Source organism: Zootoca vivipara, chromosome 3 (genome assembly GCF_965207765.1).
Source record: "Zootoca vivipara chromosome 3, rZooViv2.hap1.1, whole genome shotgun sequence".
Taxonomy (NCBI): Eukaryota; Metazoa; Chordata; class Lepidosauria; order Squamata; family Lacertidae; genus Zootoca; species Zootoca vivipara.
The window spans coordinates 67,237,004-67,257,765 of record NC_142586.1 but is presented as its reverse complement, the minus strand read 5'-3'; the positions used below and the strand labels follow the sequence as shown (position 1 = coordinate 67,257,765).

At 43.5% G+C, this 20,762-nt stretch overlaps 1 protein-coding gene across 2 annotated transcripts in view; it reads right to left on the bottom strand.

Annotated features, from left to right (window-relative positions):
- IGF2R (insulin like growth factor 2 receptor) overlaps positions 1 to 18,966 on the bottom strand; it is a 69,870-nt gene extending 50,904 nt beyond the window's left edge. For both annotated transcript variants that reach the window (XM_035108613.3, XM_035108615.3), the window contains exons 1-8: positions 18,342 to 18,966; positions 12,181 to 12,311; positions 7,772 to 7,896; positions 6,812 to 6,910; positions 4,871 to 5,003; positions 2,596 to 2,716; positions 1,117 to 1,234; positions 172 to 334 (exon numbers count right to left, since the gene is read on the bottom strand). In XM_035108613.3, the coding sequence (XP_034964504.3) occupies positions 172 to 334; positions 1,117 to 1,234; positions 2,596 to 2,716; positions 4,871 to 5,003; positions 6,812 to 6,910; positions 7,772 to 7,896; positions 12,181 to 12,311; positions 18,342 to 18,646 (1,195 nt within the window). In that variant the 5' untranslated portion in view covers positions 18,647 to 18,966. The remainder of the gene's footprint in view (positions 1 to 171; positions 335 to 1,116; positions 1,235 to 2,595; positions 2,717 to 4,870; positions 5,004 to 6,811; positions 6,911 to 7,771; positions 7,897 to 12,180; positions 12,312 to 18,341) is intronic.
- Positions 18,967 to 20,762: the final 1,796 nt, after the last annotated feature.

The following is a 20,762-nucleotide window of genomic DNA, read 5'->3' as shown; positions in this document are numbered from 1 at the left end:
AGCCCTACAATACACTTTCAACACAGACCAATTTAGAAGTGGTGCAACCCTGTGCAGGACTATACCAAACACTAGCACCAATGCTTTAGTTGCTTCTTCCTCTACCATAGCTACTAACTTGCTTTATATTGATGCCACTGCTTCAACCTTAGAAAAAAAGAGGGTGCTTACTTGGAATTTGTTTGAGGGGCGTCAAATTCACATAGATGCCATGCTGCTTGTTGGTCAGGACACAGTTGTTACTCTCCAGGTAGTCTCTGTGACAGGCAGACTCTGTGACCCATTCAATCTCGTACTGGCAGTTACTTTGAGCAGTGAGTCTGGGACTTGTCACCTAATACAAAAAGGGGGGGAAGTGTGCCCAGAAAGGTGAAGAGGAACTCCATTGGGTTGGCTCCAAGTTATAGCCCCCTATAAAGTTCAAAAGGAATATTTTGCGCGTGCGCGCGCACACACACACAAACACACACACACACACAAACACACGATGTGCTGTGTGGAGTAGATCCACAACAAGACAAGCAACAGAGCTTGTAATTTTATTGTGTGGAGGAAGGAGAAGGAGAAGCTGCTTCCCTGAACTGCACCCCATGATGCTTCTAGACTTCTACCACTTTTTGTTGGACTAGGACCTGGGAGATGAGGGTTTAGGTCCCCCCCTCTGCTATGAAGCAGAGTGACTGTGGGTGATCATTGGCCTAACCTACCACACAGGGTTGCTGTGGGGATTAAATGAGGGAGAGAAGGCCACCTTGAGCTCCTTGGAGAAAAAGGTGAGAGATAAATGCAATGAGCAAATAAATAATACCCCAGTTTTAACTGACTTTTGCTTAGAACAAGCCAGAGTTTCCCTAGTTTGTATGTTCACAGACTAACCTTTCATTTAGTTCATTTAGGTCACTGTATCCATGTTTTAAATGAAAATATAGAATAATTTGAGTTGGAAGCTGGCTCAAAAGTAATCGAACCCAACCTCCTGCCAATGCAGGAAATCCACTGCTACACTGTGACAGGGGGCCATCCAACCTCTGCTTAAAAAACAACTTTAGGGCCAGGATTTTGTCCATCAGTTTCTGTCATCAAGCAACAGGATTTGACACCCCAGGTATCAGTTACCTCTTTTTTCCTCCCCTCTGGGCACACAAAAGTAACAGTCACTGCTGGATCATGGTCACCACAAAAGTCAGGCCTCTCGTTTTCATTGCTAATTTTGCCTTCGTATCTCAGGGAAAGCCTGGAAAAACAGGGGGGAGGGAGAGTTTGAGAGAGGAGACCGTGTGAGACATGCAGAAACAGCAAGAGTGGAATTTAATACAGCTACCTTATACTTTTAGTTTATCAGCTACACTGGCTCCCAGTCCATTTCAGACCACAATTCAAGGTACTGGCTACGTATTTTGGAAAGCGGTTCATTCATCTGTTCTTCCTAGATTTGGGTGCATCTCGAGATATCATCACAAAACTCAGCATGAGGGTTCCCAAGGTGAGGGAAATAATCTTTGTTTATGTTTGGGTGCCGGAAGCCATTTTGAATCAACATGGTGGGCCAAACGGTGACTTTGGTGTGATTTCACTCGATTTTTGGCTTGCCAGGTCCAAACTCACAAATTATACTATCCATTTAAAAATTACAATATTTTTCATTTTTTTTACAAGTTTCTGGCAATGCCGGGCACTCCCGGCTAGTTACCTACAAAGCCCAAAATGTCTTGGGACCAAGCTGCATGAAGGACCACCTCCTTATGTGAATCTCCATTTTTCCAGCTCAGCTGTTGCTGTGCAATTGCTTTCTGAGGCAAGGTTGGTGGCAACATTTGGGAGATCTCCGAGGTGGCCCTCCATATGTGTGGAATTTCCTGTCCCAAGAAATTACATTTCTCTTTTTAATCCGCCAGCAGATGAACCTAATTCCCTTCATACAAATAGTTGATTCCGCTGCTGCTAAAGGAATTGAATGCAAGTGCCATTCTTCGTGTGCTTTTTACCATTTAATTTGTTTTAATGGCTGGATCATTATTGCTTTGTTGGTTGATCTCCCTTTTTTTGCATTTTTAAAATTATATGCAGGTTTGATTTTTTTTATAAGTAACAGTATTTATTTTTACAAACAGATGTCTGCTGTTATAGTTGTAATATGTTTTGAGCACCCATTTTGTGGAAGTCAAAGCAGGACACAAACTTACTAAGAGGACTAATAGAATTTAAATACTAAAAGGTTTCTAGATCATGCTCTTATAAGTAGTTAGCTTTACTGTGGTCCAGAAACAAAAACTGGCTAGATTCAATTATGGATTAAAGAAAATACATTAAATGGAACTCTTAAGCCACCTGTATTCCCAACAGCAAGAAAATAATTTGAGTGCTAAATGGTATACTGTACTTTACAGTAGACTACTTTTGAAATCATTTACAAAGATTGATATTGAAATACTAGCCCCTTTAAAACAGAGAAGGGGAACTTGTGGCCCTCCAAATGTTGCTGACTACATTTCTCAAAATTCCTGACTGCTGGCCATACTTAAAGGAGTCATAGAGCACTAAAGGGGACACAGTTTCCTCACCCTGGTTTGATATACCATAAGACTGAAGTCATACCTGTTCTTATCAAGCTGCTTGAGTTGTTCTTTAGGATGTCCCAAGTCAAATGCATGACCACCCTTCAGCAAGCAAGCTGAACTGCCCTCTGGACAACCCTTGCCTTCAACAGAGGATTTTCCTATCAATACAATGTTTATATAAGATATAAGACCATAGGTAATGTTTCGGAAGGGTGTTAGATCAAAGTCTTCCATATAGATCTTTAGATGCAAATTTAATTTTGACCATGTATTGCATAAGAATAAATGGGACGAGGAGACTGCTGGGCGAGACCGAAAAATCAAATATTATCTTTACATATAATACCCACTAAGCTGGAGGAGTAGGCAATAATTACCTTAACATTTTTATGGTTGCAGAAACATTCTAGAATGGCAAAAGGTATTCTGTTCAAGATACCCAGAGTGAAAAAAATTAAATTTACCAAATACCTGCATGCACTATACATATCAACAACAGTTCCTGGCTGAATGGCTCTCTAGAAACAAACGTTCAGAGAATTTGAACAGTCTTTTAGTAACTTTCGAGTTGCATCTTACTGTCATAAGAGGAATAAGCTTTACAAACTAGTATTACCCCAGTGATCTGTTAAAAGTTTGGAATAATCTCAACTCCACATATTATCCTTATTTGGCATTGTTTCCTAAAACTCACAAGCTATTATCAGTAACTTAAGATAGGCAAAGCCAGTTCTAATAAGGTGTATTGATCAAACTACTAATGATTGATCTATTATCTACTAATATCAGAAGCTAAACAGGAACATAGATGACCTTTTACTTTGTTTTCTTCAGCATTGTGTTAGAGAGGAAATGTCGGGACAGGAACTTGGAAAACTGACAGCATTCGAACTACAGATCCTAGAACAATCATGTACAAGAGGAAATCTGGGAATGGGTGTAGTCCAGTAGCAGAACATCTGTTTTGATAACAAAAGGCCCCAGATTCAAATTCCCAGCACCTCCAGGTATGGCTGGAAAAGACTCCTAACCCAGAACCTTGGAGAGCTGCTGCCCAAGTCAGCAATATGTGGACCAATGGTCTGACTTCATATAAGGCAGCTGCCTGTTTTCCACTGTTCCTCTAAAAAGCCTAACAAATCTTAATTGTAAAAAACCCCACGTGGGGCAACAAGATTCCTGCATTGCAGGGGGGCTGGACTAGATAACCCTCATGGTCCCTTCCAACTCTACCAATTCTATGATTCTAACACATGGAGGCTGGAAAAAGGTTACTCAGGCATATCTTGGCTCATATTTGAAAGGGCTGAGGCAATACACTTTAATAATAATAATAATAATACAGGGTAATAATAATTTATACCCCGCCCATCTGGGCGGCTTCCAACACACATTAAAATACATTAAAATGCATCTGAGGTTTGATTGTTCAGATGCATTCAAGATTCTGCTAGGAAAGAAAGTGCACTCTTAATCAATTAGAGATGTGAAAGCCTGGTGGTGGGGACAGAAAAATGGAGGGGAATCTCTGTTCTTAATTCTGACCTTAACAGAAAAAGAAGAAGCATCTTACTCCATCTATATAACCAAGGCAATGGCCCATTTGGAAAATGTATCCCAAAAGCAAGTCTCCCCCCCCCCCAAAAAAAAATGGCCCAAGGAGTCACCAGATACTGCAAAGTACTAAACAACAAAATAATTTTCAAAAAGAAATTAAGCATGCTTCAACCTGTTAAAAAATATGTATCAGACTGTTTACAGGAAGGTGCGCTTCAAGTTTCTATGGGGAAAATGTGACTCAGATGAAAAACAAAAAGCAAGCATACAGTCATACCTCAGTTTAAGTACACTTCGGTTTGAGTACTTTCAGTTTAAGTACTCAGTGGACCCGTCTGGAACGGATTAATCCACTTTCCATTACTTTCAATGGGAACGTTCGCTTCAGGTTAAGAACGGACTTCCAGAACCAATTACACTCATACTTCGGGTTCAGTACGCTTCAGGTTGAGTACTCCGCGGACCCGTCTGGAATGGATTAATCCACTTTCCATTACTTTCAAAGGGAAAGTTCGCTTCAGGTTAAGTACGGACTTCCAGAACCAATTACACTCATACTTCGGGTTAAGTACGCTTCAGGTTGAGTACTCCGCAGACCCGTCTGGAATGGATTAATCCACTTTCCATTACTTTCAATGGGAAAGTTCGCTTCAGGTTAAGTACGCTTCAGGTTAAGTACAGACTTCCGGAACCAATTGTATGCTTAAACCGAGGTACCACTTTATTAGACACACAATGTATGCCAAGGTTCAGACCTATGTTTCTACAGACGTTGATGTATAGCTCCACGTCATCATCAGAGTCCTCTACCAAGTATCCTCCAGAAGTTTTAATCAGTGGGTTCAAGTCACGTTTCTTCAAGTCTTCATCAAATACATAACAAGGCACCTAGAAATTAAATCACACTAATGACATATAGAAGAGAAAGCATCACACCATTTCAGAGACCACTTCACACATTTCAGGAAACAATCCCGATACAGACACTCCCCTTGGAGACCTGCCTATGGAAGAAACATGCTTCAACATGTATAGCTGATGTAGATATTGCATCAAGTTTTGCTGAAATGGTTAGGTAAGTGCCCTGCTGCCAATGAAAATGTGCATTAATTCAAGGTACAGTACTGGTTATATAGCTCATCAATGGAACCAGGTTGGGACTAGAATGCTTAGATGTACCGGTATACAGTAGGCTAGTCAAGGCTCCATTGTCCCAAAAGGGTCCATTGCAGCCTGGAGCCCTTTCTGACTGCTCTTTACTGCCATTATGATTTGCTCACTAGGGAAACCAGCAACAGGGCTAAGGAGCAACCACACCCACCTCCCTGTGTTTGCCTGCCCTCTCCCCGTTCTTGCCGTTGCCACATGCTCTCTTGCCTAGCATAGAGCATGAGGTTGACAACTTTCCTTGTGGTGTGGGTTCCATGTGGTTCCCAAGCAGTAACCTATGCAAGAGATTTTAACAGGTGGGTGGGACAAGCCACCAATTACCGTGTTTCTCATATTTTAAGGCATCCCTAAAAAATAAGGCATGGCAGGATTTTCAAGACCTTGCGAAATATAAGGCATACCCCAAAAATAAGACATGAGCAGGACCCGGCAAAGGCAGCAGTGCGCGCTTTGCCGAGCTCCAAGCCGGCGGCGGGCTGCTGCTGTCCCGCTCAATTTCCCTGCCCCCTCTCGCGAGACTCGCCGCCGGGTCCGCTCTCGCGCACATGGCCCGGTGAGAGGGAGCCTCCCCTGCGCGCGCGTCTGCGCTCACCCTCCCCCCTCCCTCCCCCTTTTCGGCCCAGCGCGCCGCCTTGCCTGTTCGTGTGCCGCGCGTGTGAGGCGAGCGGGAAGGCAGGAGACCCAGGAGAGCCTGGCGGCCGCCGAGAACCCCACCACCGCTCTTCCCGCCCAGGACGAGGGGCCCGGAGGAGGAGAGCCCGGCGGCGGCGGAGAAGGAGAAAGAGGCGGCAAGAGCAGCGGCGACTCAGAGGCCGAGCTGCTGGACGGGCCTTCCGCGGAGGAGCCTGTGGGGAAGAAGGAGCTGGAGCCCGAAAAAGGCGGCAGTGAGGAGGAGGAGGAGGAGGAGAAGCCGCGAAGCAGCAGCCCGCCGCCGGCTTGGAGCTCGAGCCGGCAAAGGTACCGTAGCAGTGGCGCTTTGCCGAGCTCCAACAGAGCGGGAGCTGGCAAAGGCAGCAGCGCGCACGTTGCCGAGCTCCAAGCCGGCGGCGGGCTGCTGCCTTTGCTGGTTCCCGCTCAGTCGTGGCTCGGCAAAAAATTAGACACCCCCGAAAATAAGCCATAGGCTTATTTTCTTCGAAAAAAAAAAATATAAGACATGTCTTAAAATATGAGAAACACGGTATGTGATGTCATATGATTGGCAGGTAGCATCACCACCCTCCTTTCAACTTAAATGGAACTGGCCTTAAATGGAAAGTCTGGACTTTGAAGTCATCTTATTCAACTTGTTATATTGTATCGTATTGCATTGTTTTAATTAGTGTCTTGTAGTAATTTTGGATTATGTGGAATAACTGAGCTTTATCCGAGTGAATGTGGGAACCGAGTAATTTTGTTGTTCCCGCAAGGGGACAATGACAATAAAGATTATCTTATCTTAACTTTGGTCCATGAGACTGATCCTGATCAGGACCTGGCAGGTGGAGTCAAAAAGGTTCCCCACTCCAGCCTAGAACTTGCATTACCTCTTCAGTTGGTTTAAACAAATCTTTCTTGCAGGCCACATATGTCTTCCATTCAAAGTAGTGCACACAACTGGTTGAAGTCACAAATTCTGGAGAACCCTGATTAAGAAATTGGCGAAATACAAAGTGTGCTGTTACTCATTATTAAACCAAAAACAGAAAGCTTAATCGTTCAAACGGGTAACAGAAACCAATTACCTAGAGCTAGAACAAGAACACTCCAGCAGGTAATTAATTGCTGAATGACTTTTCGTTGGCAAGTTGGCAGATATGGAATGAAGCCAGGAATATGAAAGTACATACACATAGTGTGCCACAAACTAAGGTACTTGGAATAACAGAATGTTTGGGAGCTTAATTCAGGTTCTCAGATGCCTTAATTATAATATTCACTTTTATTTCCCGATTATACATGAAAAACATGCCCCAATAGCCCAACTTTTTATAGATCATAATTTTAAGCTGCTCTGGCAGTCAGTTAACATTGGCTGAGAAAACAGGTGTAACTAAAATACAATACATCTTACAGCCAACCCATGTGTGTGCATGTGTGTATAAACTGATTAACTGTACAGCTACTGAGAAATAAAAACAAACATTTGGTTTGTATATCCCTTCTAAACGAAGCCCATGTACTCCAGAAAAGCAAAGGAAACACAATATACAGATAGCTTTATAGCAGAAAGAATCTATAAATTAAAAGTAACATATGCCATATTAAAAGAAATAAAGCATATGAATTGACATTAAGTATTTAAAATATATATTAAAAATTGCATTTCTCAATATGTTGGTATTTGCGTATTATGATTTATCAATTATACTTCTGTATTGGTTATCATGTTCAATGTTTTAATAATAAAACTTAGTTCTCAAAAACAGATTTAAAAATTCAGGAAAATATTTCCTTGCATATATTTTTAAAACAAGAAAGGTTTTTGGCAATAATGCCATACTGACCAGAGTCTTCCCACAATAGAAATTAATGTTGCTTTGTAATTTGTGCTCAGTTCCTTGCTGTGTACAAGTCTGCGTAGTGTTGAACTCCAGGAGCAGTTTAGAACTTCTCATCAGCGAGGAGTCCCCTAAACAAAGCAACAACAAAGTCAAAATATATTTGTACCCCTGCCTTTTATTGTGTAATAGAAGCTTGAGCCAAATTGGTTTTGCCAATCCACACAAGCCTTCCGTAATCCAATTTTAACCAATTCATAATTGATACTCTGAAATAGATCTTATGTAATTCAGAGCGTAAATGCCTTTATTTCAAAAGCTTAGTAGCAGGGCATAAATGTAAAGGTAAAGGTAAAAGGTAAAGGGACCCCTGACCATTAGGTCCAGTCGTGACTGACTCTGGGGCTGCAGCGCTCATCTCACGTTATTGGCCGATGGAGCCGGCATACAGTTTCCGGGTCATGTGGCTAGCATGACTAAGTCGCTTCTGGCGAACCAGAGCAGCACACGGAAACGTCGTTTATCTTCCCGCTGTAGTGGCACCTATTTATCTACAGTACTTGCACTTTGACGTGCTTTCAAGCTGCTATGTTGGCAGGAGCAGGGACCGAGTAATGGGAGCTCACCCCGTAGCGGGGATTCGAACCGCCGACCTTCTGATCAGCAAGCCCTAGGCTCTGTGGTTTAACCCACAGCGCCACCCGCGTCCTTAGTACAGGGCATATTGTACTTTTTAAAAAAAACAACACCTGATATTCACTTACAGAAAACACATTTGTCCTGATTACCTTTATGTGCAAAGATTGAGCTATACATGTTTTGGGGTAGTATAACACCTTCATGAGAAATCCCTTTAGGTTAAGAATGGATAGAAGAGTCAGCATACAAATCAATATGGTTAAACTAACCAAAAGCACACACCCACCCCACTCACACAAGAAACCAAAGACCACCACAGCCATCCACAAATGAACAATCACACCCTACGCCAACCCCCGACCTCCCTCACCAATGAAGGAACACAAACGAACAGAGAACCCGCATAAACAACGCTGACACTGAACCCCTACATATACCAAGGAAAAAAGAAACATAGACACCCCACCCCACCCACTCCCCCATCCCGCCCCCTCTTCCCCCCTCTTCTTCCTAATGTCTCAACAAGCAAGATTGATGTGTAACAATGGAATAACTGAGACACTGCATTACCTTTGTAAACCAAGAAAATCTTCAATAAATTTTTTTTAAAAAAAGAATGGATAGAAGAATACCTACTGCTGAAAGACTTAAAAGTCCCATTAGCCTACTCTCATTCCTCTGATCTCTTGCCACCCCAAGCCCAGAGAGCAGCCAGCAGAACTCCATGCTTGTGCAACGGGCTCCCCTAGCTCCATCCCTTACGAAAACCCTCAACACCCAAAGCAAAGATGTCCCAAGGAATGAGAACCATTTTCAAACGGTGTGGGATGAGGTACAAGGGCTGCAGGGGGTGGAAAACTGGGGAGAATTCTGTAGGGATACTTGTGCACACAGAAGGGTCTTGCCCTGCTTTAGAACCAAGCCATATAGAAGCCATATGAAGCAGAACAAGGGCACCCCCCTCAACTAGTCCTTTTCTGTAGGGAGAAGCATGTGGATTTTGACCTTGAATGAGTATCATATCATATCATTGAATACGAGCTGGAAGGGACCCTGGTAGGCTGGCTTGTGACATCTATTTCTATTTCATCTTTCTAGCATTGAGGAAGTTTAGCTTTCGTAATGAAGAGCATCCAGTCAGGTGAGCTTCCACCTGCAGTCTGATGCAATACAGCTTCACTGCCTCTGGGCAAAGCAGGCCTCTGTTCTTTTTTCTTATTTTGGCAGCCAAAACATGAAGCTGGAGCTATTCACTCACCTGTCTATATCGCACCTTTCCATTAAAGGTGCTCGAGCCAGCTAATGCAACAAATACAACAAAAAGCAATAAAAGGAAAACCAAAAAATAAGCCCCCCCCCACACACACACGTTAGAACCAGTTGAGACACACATCGTATGAATCAGAGGCCCAGCTAAAAAAATGTATCTGCTTAGCAAGCCCTCCATGAAAAACTGAAACCTAGTTCTTCCCTAGCTGGGTCTAGGCACAGTGTCTTCAGTCATCTGACTACAATGCATTCTTAGTCTGCGGTCATGTATTCTGCAAGTGCACAGAATACCCTGCTGGGTGATCCAGTCCAGGATCCAGTCCAGCATCCTGTTCTCACCGTTGCCAACCAGATATCTGTGGGAAACCCAGGAGGACCCAAGCACAAGAGCACTCTTCCCTCCTGTGGTTTCCCGCAAAAGATACGCAGAAAGATGCTGCCTCTGACCATGGAGACAGAGCTTAGCTTTCATGGCTAGTAGCCACTGACAGCCTTATTCTCCATGCATCTGTCTAACTCCATAAAACTAGGAGCAGTGTCTCTGGGCAGCACCCTGTTTTTTAAATCATATCATGGTTTTAGCAAAGGCACATGGGAGGCATGATTTCTCCTCAGTGTCTCATTTCCCCATGTTACTGCACACCCATGCATTTGCCAAGGAGTTTTGAAGAAGTCTTTAGTGTGCCAACATCCAGAAATACTTGTGCACGAGTTACTTCAAGGAAATTCCCTCTCCTTTTGTCTTTTTCATTCTCTTGTGACTATGGCCAAGTCCAAAGTCAGTGAAGATGCTCAGCAGAACATCACTGCTACAGCTTGGACTTTTGCCAACTCAGAAAGAGTGAAAATTGATTCGGTTTTTGACTGGCTTTGCCAGGACTATTAGGAGTTATATATTGCTTAAAAGGAAATCAACTCCTTTCGTTATTCCACAGTCAGGGGCAAGAGATAGAGACAGTCTGCGGCTATGAAGGTCAATGGCTCTCTTCTTCCCCATCCCCGAGAACAAGATACTGGCTCCAGAACTCAGCTTACATTGACAAGTAAGAAGTCTAACACTCTATAACAGCTGCCAAGGAAAGCCCTTGAAATCATCCAGAATTAATATGCTCTTGAGGCCTAACTGCAAAATTAGAAATGTTCTATAGGATGTGCTCTATTTGAAATTGAAGTCCAGAGCTTGGAGGATGATAATTTAATAAAAGTGCATGGCTATTTTTTAATCACCGCAAAATGCAAAAAAACTACATGTAATTTCAGGATTGGTGTGGGTAAGTAAAAGATAAAAGAGTAACTGGGTTGGATCCCAACCTGGTGCTCCAGGACTGCCTCAATTCACAGAGGTTACTGGGGAAAGGTTCCCACTGGAGGAATCCATTTTCAACCCTTTCCTTTGCAGCTCCCCGCCCAGCTTTTCACAGTGTTCTGGTGTCTCAATCAACCCTCCAGAGAAGCGATTCAGGTGGCATAGGGGAAAAGGAAGTTGGAAAAAGTTGCCTTTCCTTTTCTTCCAGCATGGCGAGGAATTCAGTGCAGAGGGTCTCTATATTTTGTTTTCCTTACAGCCTCCTTGGAGGTGGTGTGCCACTCATCTACTTTTAAAGCAAGTAACCCCCCCCCCCCAATCTCAAGAGCATATTTCAGGGCGAAGTGGGAGTATGGAGGAGGTGATGAAGCCAAAGTCTTGTTGCACAAGCAGAAGCCTGTTCTGCAGACAGATCAACCTATGGTTCTTTCCAAGAAAGAGAGGGACCAAAAAAGGGTTTTACCCACAGCTTCAAGTTTTCTAGAACTTTTACATCTTTATCTAGGGCAGGGAACATGTGGCCCTCCACCATCACTAATCAGCAGTTTAGGGATGCTGCTTTAATTGGCTCGTGGCAGAGAGATGGATTTTATGATGTTTCTAGGCTGATCTGGTCATCTCACACCCCTCTCTCTGGACCCATTTTGGGGAGGGAGCCAAGGCATGTAGAAGGAATAACAGGAGCAAACTAAATCCTCATTCTCAGGGAAGCTAGATCACAAGGGTTGAGAAAAGCTACCTGACTCCTAGCATCACACAGGTTATGCAGCAGATGAGAGACCAGAGGACCAAAACAAAAACTTTGCCCACATACCCTGCCTGCTGCTGCAAGATTTCATGTGCACAAACCATTTTCCTTAACGGATTGAGTTATTTCTGCCTCCTCAAATTGCTGGCTGAAAACAGAACTGTACTGAAACTTTAGGATGCCAACCCACATACACATGTGTCACAAGCCAGGAAAGAAAGGATAGATTCATTTTAAAGCAGTCCTTATCAGTTTAAGCCATTCTCCCTTTGCACACCACACCCCAAAAGTCAACTGATGCAAAGGGCAGGTGATTATACTGTAGCTCACCAACAAGAATATGAAGCTTTCAGGACAAGGAGAGAAACCCTGAACACAGGCACACACAAGAGAATTTGATGGATGGTGTTTCATATTCTAACATCCATATAGCAGACAAACCTCTGGACTTACCTACTGAGAAACTGGCATTGCTTTTTATGTCGTATGCACAAATGGTACTCGACCCTCCACAGCCTGTGCCACTACCACAAAGGTTTATTTTGTAGTGTACTTTATCTGGATCAACAGCTTCCCATGTATAACTGAAAAAGAGGAGTGGGAGAGAGGTACAATGAATATGTGCTGCCAAACTACACATTTCAGCCCAGGCTACTCATCAGCATATTAAATCTAGCAAACTTTTTCTTCATATTTAACACACACACACACACACACACACACACCCCATGAGCTTTCCAGCACACTGTCAGCAATGCAGAAAGATGCAACAATGAACATCTTTTTGATAAGGCACATTTCAGATTATATTCTGATGCAGTTTAATCAAAATATTCATCTTCGCTAAACACAAGCAAGCCATCTATTGTCACCTCAAAAACATGGAACAAACTAAAAGTTGTGAAGCGCCCTGTGATCTTCATATGAAGGGTGGTAGTATACAAATTGATTAAATAATAATAATAATAATAATAATAATAATAATAATAATAATAATAATATGATGGCGAGGATGTATTTTTTTCTGAAATTAGCATTTAATGCTCAGGAACGTAAGACACTGCCTTCCACAGAGGTCCAGCTAGCTTCAGTATTTCAGTCTTACCTGGAGACACCAGGGATCAAGCCTGAGAACCTTTGCATGCAAAATATATGTTCTACCTACCACCAAGCTACAGTCTCTTTCCCAGAATGTCACAGAAGATTGGCCATTAGTTCAGGGGGCCACTCTTCCAGTTGCTGTTAATATTTCAATAACAAACCTCTAAGTATATATGTACCAGGGGTAGCTAAACAGATGTTTGAGGACTAAACTCCCATCATCCCTAACCATTGGCCATGCTGCCTGGGACAGATGGGTGTTGGGAGTGCAACAACATCTGGAGGGCCACAGGCTTCGTACCCACCTAGTGGAAAACATCAGACAAAAGATTCAACGTGTCTTACAGAAGATAAATGCAAGATGCTATTGAGAACTGAAGTGGCACTTAACACTTCCATTTTCACATTTGTGTTTATTGAACAACAGGTCCTGTTCCCCCTGCAATGCATGCAAACATATTCACCCTTGGAAGCAAATGTATTTCTCCCAGTGCTGTCACCCGTACAATATTCACAGGCGCGGGCGCAGCTGTGCGGCACCCCCTGGCAGCCCGGCACCCTGGCGCATTGCGCCACCCAGCCTTGCCTTAGGGCCGGCCCTGTACATTGGCCTGACTAACGTCATGGGAGCCACTTCTCCATGGAAAGCCCCCCACAGCTGAGGTCATGTTTAAAATGACTCAATTAATCAGACAAGAACTTGGACCACATGAGTTTCAACTATGCAATCTGGCAAGGATTAAATATCCACAAGAAAAGCCATATACTTTTCCTTTTTAAAAGAAAAAGAAAAAGATTGGTGTTAACAGAGAGAGAAAGCTTTCAGTTTCCAGTCCCAAATCATGAGACTTCTAGTCAACTGGAACATATTTGTTATGCCCATGACACAATGGCAGGCAAAGGGAAGTACACTGTACAGGCTACCTAATGCTGTAAGTAAGCAATTCTACTGTAGTCATGGCCCACTTCTCACCCAGGGAGCCAACCTGACTCAGAGCAGCATTGCTTGTAGGGCTGGGCATTTGACTGGCCCAAAACAATTCAGTCAACTGATGGCCAAAGTACTTAAAACAACATCAGAAGAGTATGCTTTTAAATCAACAAGTCTGATACTTGTGCTCATTACAAAAGCAACTCAATTTGTTAACTGTTTTGCCATGAGCCCCCAGATCACAGCTAGCCCAGGTAAGCAAGCAGGGTCACCAAGTCTGCCAAGGTGCAGGGTCTTGTTCCCAGTCTCACACTGTGACAATGGTCACCATCCTTGGTTCCAGGAAAAGTATTTGTCCAGATGCTAGTGAGGCACACAACACCAATATTGGACCAGCTGCACTCCTGAGCACATTTAAAGTGGCTATGCTGAAGTTGAACCCACTGAATGGTTTGTGGTCAGGTTCAGAAGAAGCCCCTTCACTGGTACAAACCTCCCTGCACTCTGAGATAAGCTCCAGAGGTCCTATCTCTAAAAATCAAAGATACTGAAAAGGTTGTTTTCTCTGGAGCCTTTCATTTGCAGTCCCACATTTGTGGAAACTCCCTCCCAGGCACAAGACAAGGTCTTTCAAATACCCCCCCCCCCCCCGGTGTTTGTGAACTCTCAGCCAAGTGATATACAAATGGCTCAATTAGTACAGTACAAACTTTTGAAGCTGACTCATTTCAGATTGTTTCTTCTTAAGTGGTAGAAGGTTTGACTGCACCCCAAAGGCACACTCCTCCATTGTCTCCCAAGACAGATGGCTATCAGCAGCAACAACAAATGGTGCTGATTTTGGAAATCGTTTTAAGTTCTTACAGCTAATATAATAGCCTATTGTCTTAGTTAGACTACTATTTTAAATAATTTCAACTGAAATATAGATGGCATTTTATACCCAAAATAAATTGTCATTTTAGGTAAGATGCCCTGTGAGGGCCTTGCCCAAGCGACAGCCTAGAGATGTTTAAATAGATATGGAATGTGGGACTTTTAGGTGAAGCTACAAAAGATTAATAAATGGAGTGCAGGAGACGAGGAACTGTGCAGAGGTAAGGCTAGAAGTTACGGGAAGGCAGAAATGTGAATTAAGTCCAAAAATAGTGCACTAGGCACTGGAACAGATATAGCAGGGGTTCCCAAACTAAGGCCCGGGGGCCGGATGCGGCCCAATCGCCTTCTAAATCCGGCCCGCGGATGGTCCGGGAATCAGCATGTTTTTACATGAGTAGACTGTGTCCTTTTATTTAAAATGCACCTCTGGGTTTTTTGTGGGACCTGCCTGATGTTTTTACATGAGCAGAATGTGTGCTTTTATTTAAAATGCATCTCTGGGTCATTTGTGGGGCATAGGAATTAGTTCATTTTTTTTCAAAATATAGTCCGCCCCCCCCCACAAGGTCTGAGGGACACTGGACCGGCCCCCTGATGAAAAAGTTTGCTGACCCCTGAGATATAGTGTTCCCGTATGGACAACAGTCACTCTCCATCCACTCCACCATAAAACCAGCTCTATCAGAGTAGCCATTCCATCAGGCTATAGGACAAGGGGACATATAGAACTGCAAGGTCCCTGCTGTAACACCAACACATTTTTACTCCTCCTCTCCTTCAAATCTTTCAATTCCTGCTAGTCATTACAAGAATTCTGTAACTAACAAATGGTGCCCGAGATTGCTTTTCTGTCCTCCCTCCCAAACTGCATCTACTCCAACAAGGCATCTAACAGTGAGAGATTTTCTTCCTTAATCTATCACAAAGCATCAACGAACTGCATGAGGTCAGGGCTTAACTTTTAAAATATTCCCCCTTCAAAAAGCTGCATCCCATCCTATATGGAAAAATAAGGTAGATGGCTGGCACAGATTGCCCTCTGTAATTTTGGGTATAACCTCTCTTCTGGAAATGCAACATTAGTAGTGGCGTAAATCTGCCCATTTGCACTGTGTTGGATTTCAACATATTGTGGATAGTTAAAATTTATCAGAAGCCTTTATAGATCAAATTTTAAAATGTGGCTTTACACTAAAGTTTGTATATTGTTCACATCTTGCATTTAAGAAACAATGTTCTAAATATTTCAATACTGCTACCTTAGACAAGAGTATAATTGGAAAAATCCCAAAGACTCCACACTGAAATTTATCAGGGGAGAGCATATTTAAAATGCTGCCAGGAAAACGAGAAAGAACAGGACATATCCAAACAAAATAACATATAGATTTTTTAAAAAAACCAAGAAAATATAGTCAGTTATGTAGGCAGTTATGAAAGATCATAAAGCTATAATTGCAAGCTGACACGCAGAAGATTGACTAAGGTGAAGTTAAGTGCTGGTACCAGTGGTGTTGAATTTAGAATATTTCTGTATTTTCCAAGTTTCAACAATTTGTTTTGTTGTTGTTGTTTTGTTTTTGGTAAACATCACTACTTATATATATATATATATATATATATATATATATATATATATATTCTGAAAACAAATTATATTGATAAAGACACATATCAGGTCGTCACCAAGTCAGTTTTAATCTAGACTCAACTAGGCTTTTCATAAACTTTTGCTCTATGCTCAGTTGCAAGTCTGCAGGCATATGCCATCTACATGCCAACATTACCTGCCATGTTCTACTTTATACAATGGCAAGGTTGGCAACCCAACTGTTTAATAAATATAGACAGAGAGAGACCAACCCACTTGCATTTAGATTCTCTAAAGCAATGAATTGCTTTATTCATTGGAAAAATGAAGCAAAAACCTTTTCAGTAAAATCCTGCAGGTATACAGCTCACCTCATTCACACGAGCCACTGTTTGTATTTATTCAATGTGGAATGCATTTTTGCACACATAAAGAGTGCTTTTCCAACATAGTCCTGAACAAAATGTACTCAACCAATATCTTGTTTTGGTTTAAAATTGTATCTACAATCAACATGGTAGCCTCTTTCCATTTCTACACAAAAATCAACAAAACAGAAGAAACAGATTGTAGTGTAACATAGTGGCCAAAGAATCAGTGCAGTCCCACATTCAAATGTCACTTCTGCCATGAACTCAATGGGTGGCCCTACTCAAGCATTCTTCTCTCTCAGTCTGCGTATCCCCATTTGCAATATGGGGATAATTGTTACAGCTGCTGAAGGCCATCTTTTATAGAATTTTGAATAAATGCTATTTACAGTTTGCTTAAAGTAACAAGATGCAGCATACTAACGCAAGACATCTATGCATGCTAGGCTACTCCAATTACAGAGTTGCCTATGAAGGAGACATAGTCCAGTGATACGGTAAATGCTTTCCATACAAAAAGTTTCTGGCATCTCTAGGCAGAGTCGAGAAGGGCCCATCTGAAATCCTGGAGAATTGATGCTCATCAGTAGAAACTATCTTCAGCTAAATGTATCAAAGCAGACTTTGTCTAAAACAGCTTCATACATTCATAAATGTTTGCATAAAAACATGACGGGGGCTAAGCCTCCTTTCCACAGAAAACGAAACATACTGTACTGAGCTTTTGAGCTAGCTATCACAACCCAGGAGAGCAGGCAAAGGGTTAAATCAACAACTTCTCAAGTTAACAGCAGGAAAAACCTGTTCTGCTTACTAGATTTGCATTGTTTCTTTCAAGTATACCATATGCAATTATTTTGATGGTGCAGGATCCAAGCCACTGAACAAGTACAGTGCACAAGCAATACCGTAGCTCTAGTTATACCTCCTTCCAAAGAGGAAGGCCTGAGATAGGCAATTAAGCTCATTTCACAACGCCATTCTCCCAAGGGAAATGTTATGCAAATATGTTTTGACAAAGTGTAATTGAGTCAATACATCACAGCCAAGAAAAAGCCCAAGTACTATCCAGACAAAAACTGCCTAGGAATGAAGACTGTTTTAACAGTTGATAGAAAGCTGTGGAAGGGAGCCAGTGCCCCTCACGTCCAGGCATTAAGGACACTGCTCCAGCCCAGTACACTACTGTACTTGTATAGTACAGCAGATGGCACCCCAGCGAAACTCCTTGAAGAAAGCGTTCCTCCTTGCATAAAATCACTTTAGAAGTTACAAAGCAGCCCCACTGCCTGCACAGATAACATGCCTGAAACGAACCCGAGCAGTTCCACTTTAGGGTGGGATGGCATTAGCAGCTGTTGTGTCCTCTGCGAACTAACACGGAAGGCGGCTTCTACTAGACACGCAAACGCACATTTCCCTAATACAACCAAGGGAATACAGAAGGGCGGGGGCGAAATTAAAAGGTACGAAAGGATACTTTAAAGGCTAAAATACGAGGTGTCCCATAACCGCCACAAATACACGCACACGAGAGAGAGAGAGAGAGAGAGGAAGCCGAAGCAGCGCTTGTCTGAAAGCTCAGCGTCTCCACCTGCGCGCCAGGCGCTGTACGGAAAGGGGAAGCAGCAACTCGCGTTTTCCGGTACCACGCGCCGCTCTTGGGCCCTGCCAGCTGTTCACCAGGGGCAGCTCCCCGAAACTCCCCGGGACTGAGGAGGCGAGCCAGGCACTCACTCACCGGCACAGCTCCTGGTAGCTGAAGCTGTCCTGGGCCGCGGCGGCGGCGGCGCTGCCTCCCTGCTGACTCGGGAGGACGATGCAGAGGAGCACCAGGACGAGAGAGAACCCGGGTCGAACCACAGGCGAGGAAACCCAGAACGGGCGAGGCGCCCCAGCCGGGGCCCAGGCGTCGCGTCTCATGGCGGGGCTCGGGGCTCTCGGAGCAGCTTCCGGGGCTACTCTGCTGACACGGTCCAGAAGACGGGAGAGAACAGGCAAGCGGGTCATGTGACTCCCGCCCCAACACACGCCAGAGCCGCTCATGTGACCCGCCCCGCACCTGTCACGTGGCGGCAGTCATGTGAGGCGGGGCGTGAAGAGCGGCCGGTCTCCGATGGGGAGGGGAGGGGGAAGTGGCTGAGCGGCCGAGGCCGATAGGCTGATAAGGCTGCCGCTCACAGGCTGAAGCTCACGCGGGTGGCTGCATCCAAGAATGGATAATCCCAGAAGAGTCCCCCGGATAGGAATCGTAGAACCGCAGAGTTGGTTCACACGTGCGTGCGTCCGCTTCGCTTGATTTGCCGCCGGGGCTCAGCACTTCCGACTCGCGTCTCAGCAGCAGGGTGGATTCCCGCCGGGAACGCGCTGCACGCGATACGTTTGGTCTGTAATGTCTCGGCCACACGTGCAAGGCAGCCGTGCCAGGGAGGAACATGCGTGTGTAAACTAATTCCCAAAGAAACAAAGGCACGGGGGTTCTTTTTGGAGGCTGTGAAAGAGCTCCTAGAAACTTCTTTATTACATGGAGGAACGGAATAACGGTTTTACTCAGCACGGGCGGTGGTTACTAGAATGGAGGAAAGCCTCCGTGGGCTCACAAGTGGAGAGACAGCTGCTGCACTCGGGTCCTGCTTTTGGACTTTTATAGGTGTCTGGTTTAAACAAATAAATTTTTAAAAAGAGACCAACTAAATTTGTCATTGGTGTGAACTTTCGTGTGCATGCACACTTCTACAGATGCACTGAAACAGAAACAGTGTTTCTGAAACATTGAAACAAGTGTTTGGTTTGCCACTATAAAAACAGGATGATGGATGAGATGGACCATTTACCTGTCTCAAAAGTACATACTCTTCCTATTTTCAGAGAGGCAATTAAGGCATGAGACTAAGCTTCACCCAGTGTTTACTGGATGTGTTTTCAAAATAAACCTTTTATTTTTGCTTACTGAATACATTTTGCTTGATCTGTGATTACTTATTTATATTGGGCATGCAGGCGTGGTTCACATGACACTTGGATCGTGTTCATCCTCTGGTCCTCCAGAGTCTTTTTTATAACTCATGATTACAGAGTTTAACCATGAGCCATAGTTTGAATGACACCCTAAACCACACCTTGCCTTAGCTCTGTGTGATGAGGAGTAAAAAAGACTGTGGAGGAGGAAGAAGGCTGCTTATTTGTACAGTTTGGCTTACCATGTCATGCAAACCAGCTTGCAGCCTAGTTCTACCCATATTTACCGTATTTTCCAGCGTATAAGACGACTGGGCGTATAAGACGACCCCCAACTTTTCCAGGTAAAATATAGAGTTTGGGATATACTTGCCGTATAAGAAATACGACCCGGCGTATAAGACGACCCCTGACTTTTGAGAAGATTTTCCGTACTCAGAAATAAGCCCTGCAGAGTTCACTAGGGTTTGTTTCCAAGTCTGTGTAAATAAAAGAGCAATCTTAGTTTGAGGAGTACTTTATAATCTTTATTGTGAACACTCTTCCAATGAGCTTGTAAAGTAGACCTATGTCATCACCAGGTTCAGTTGTCTAAGAGCAAACACTCTGGACAAAATGTAAACATTTGGGCCATAAAACAAATCCATTCCAGTCTTTTAAAAAGTTAAATCCCTCTCCCCAATCAACGGCATCAGTTTATTTTTAAAATAATAATAATAATTGATGACATAAAAAGGTAAAGTTAGCCATGGTGGCCCATAAGAAAATTCCAGAATCCAGTGTTAAGCTGATACCTGCAGTAAGCCACCCAAGATGCCACAGAACAATGCAAGCTTTTGGGTTCTCTAGAACTCTTCTGGGTAGATGTTTTAAAAAAGCAAGGGTGCAAATGGTTAGTGGTGAAGCCATGTGCCCACATCTGGAAAGAATTTAAGATGGAGTGTAAGAGGGCAGCAGACATTCAGATGAGGCTTTGCTGCGTGTAGGTTTCAGGTTGCACCAAGAGCCATTAGGAAGGAGAAATCTAGAATGGCTGGCTCCCCATCTCTGTGAATAGTTCTCTATTCCCATTTCCTCCTACCAAAGAACCTGTGTGTTTCACCTAAGGACAGAAGCACACTTGGGTAACAGCTGGCTTTGGCATTCCCCCATGTTACCCATGTATGCATGAGCCAATCCACACAAAGTGTTGGGGGATCATGAA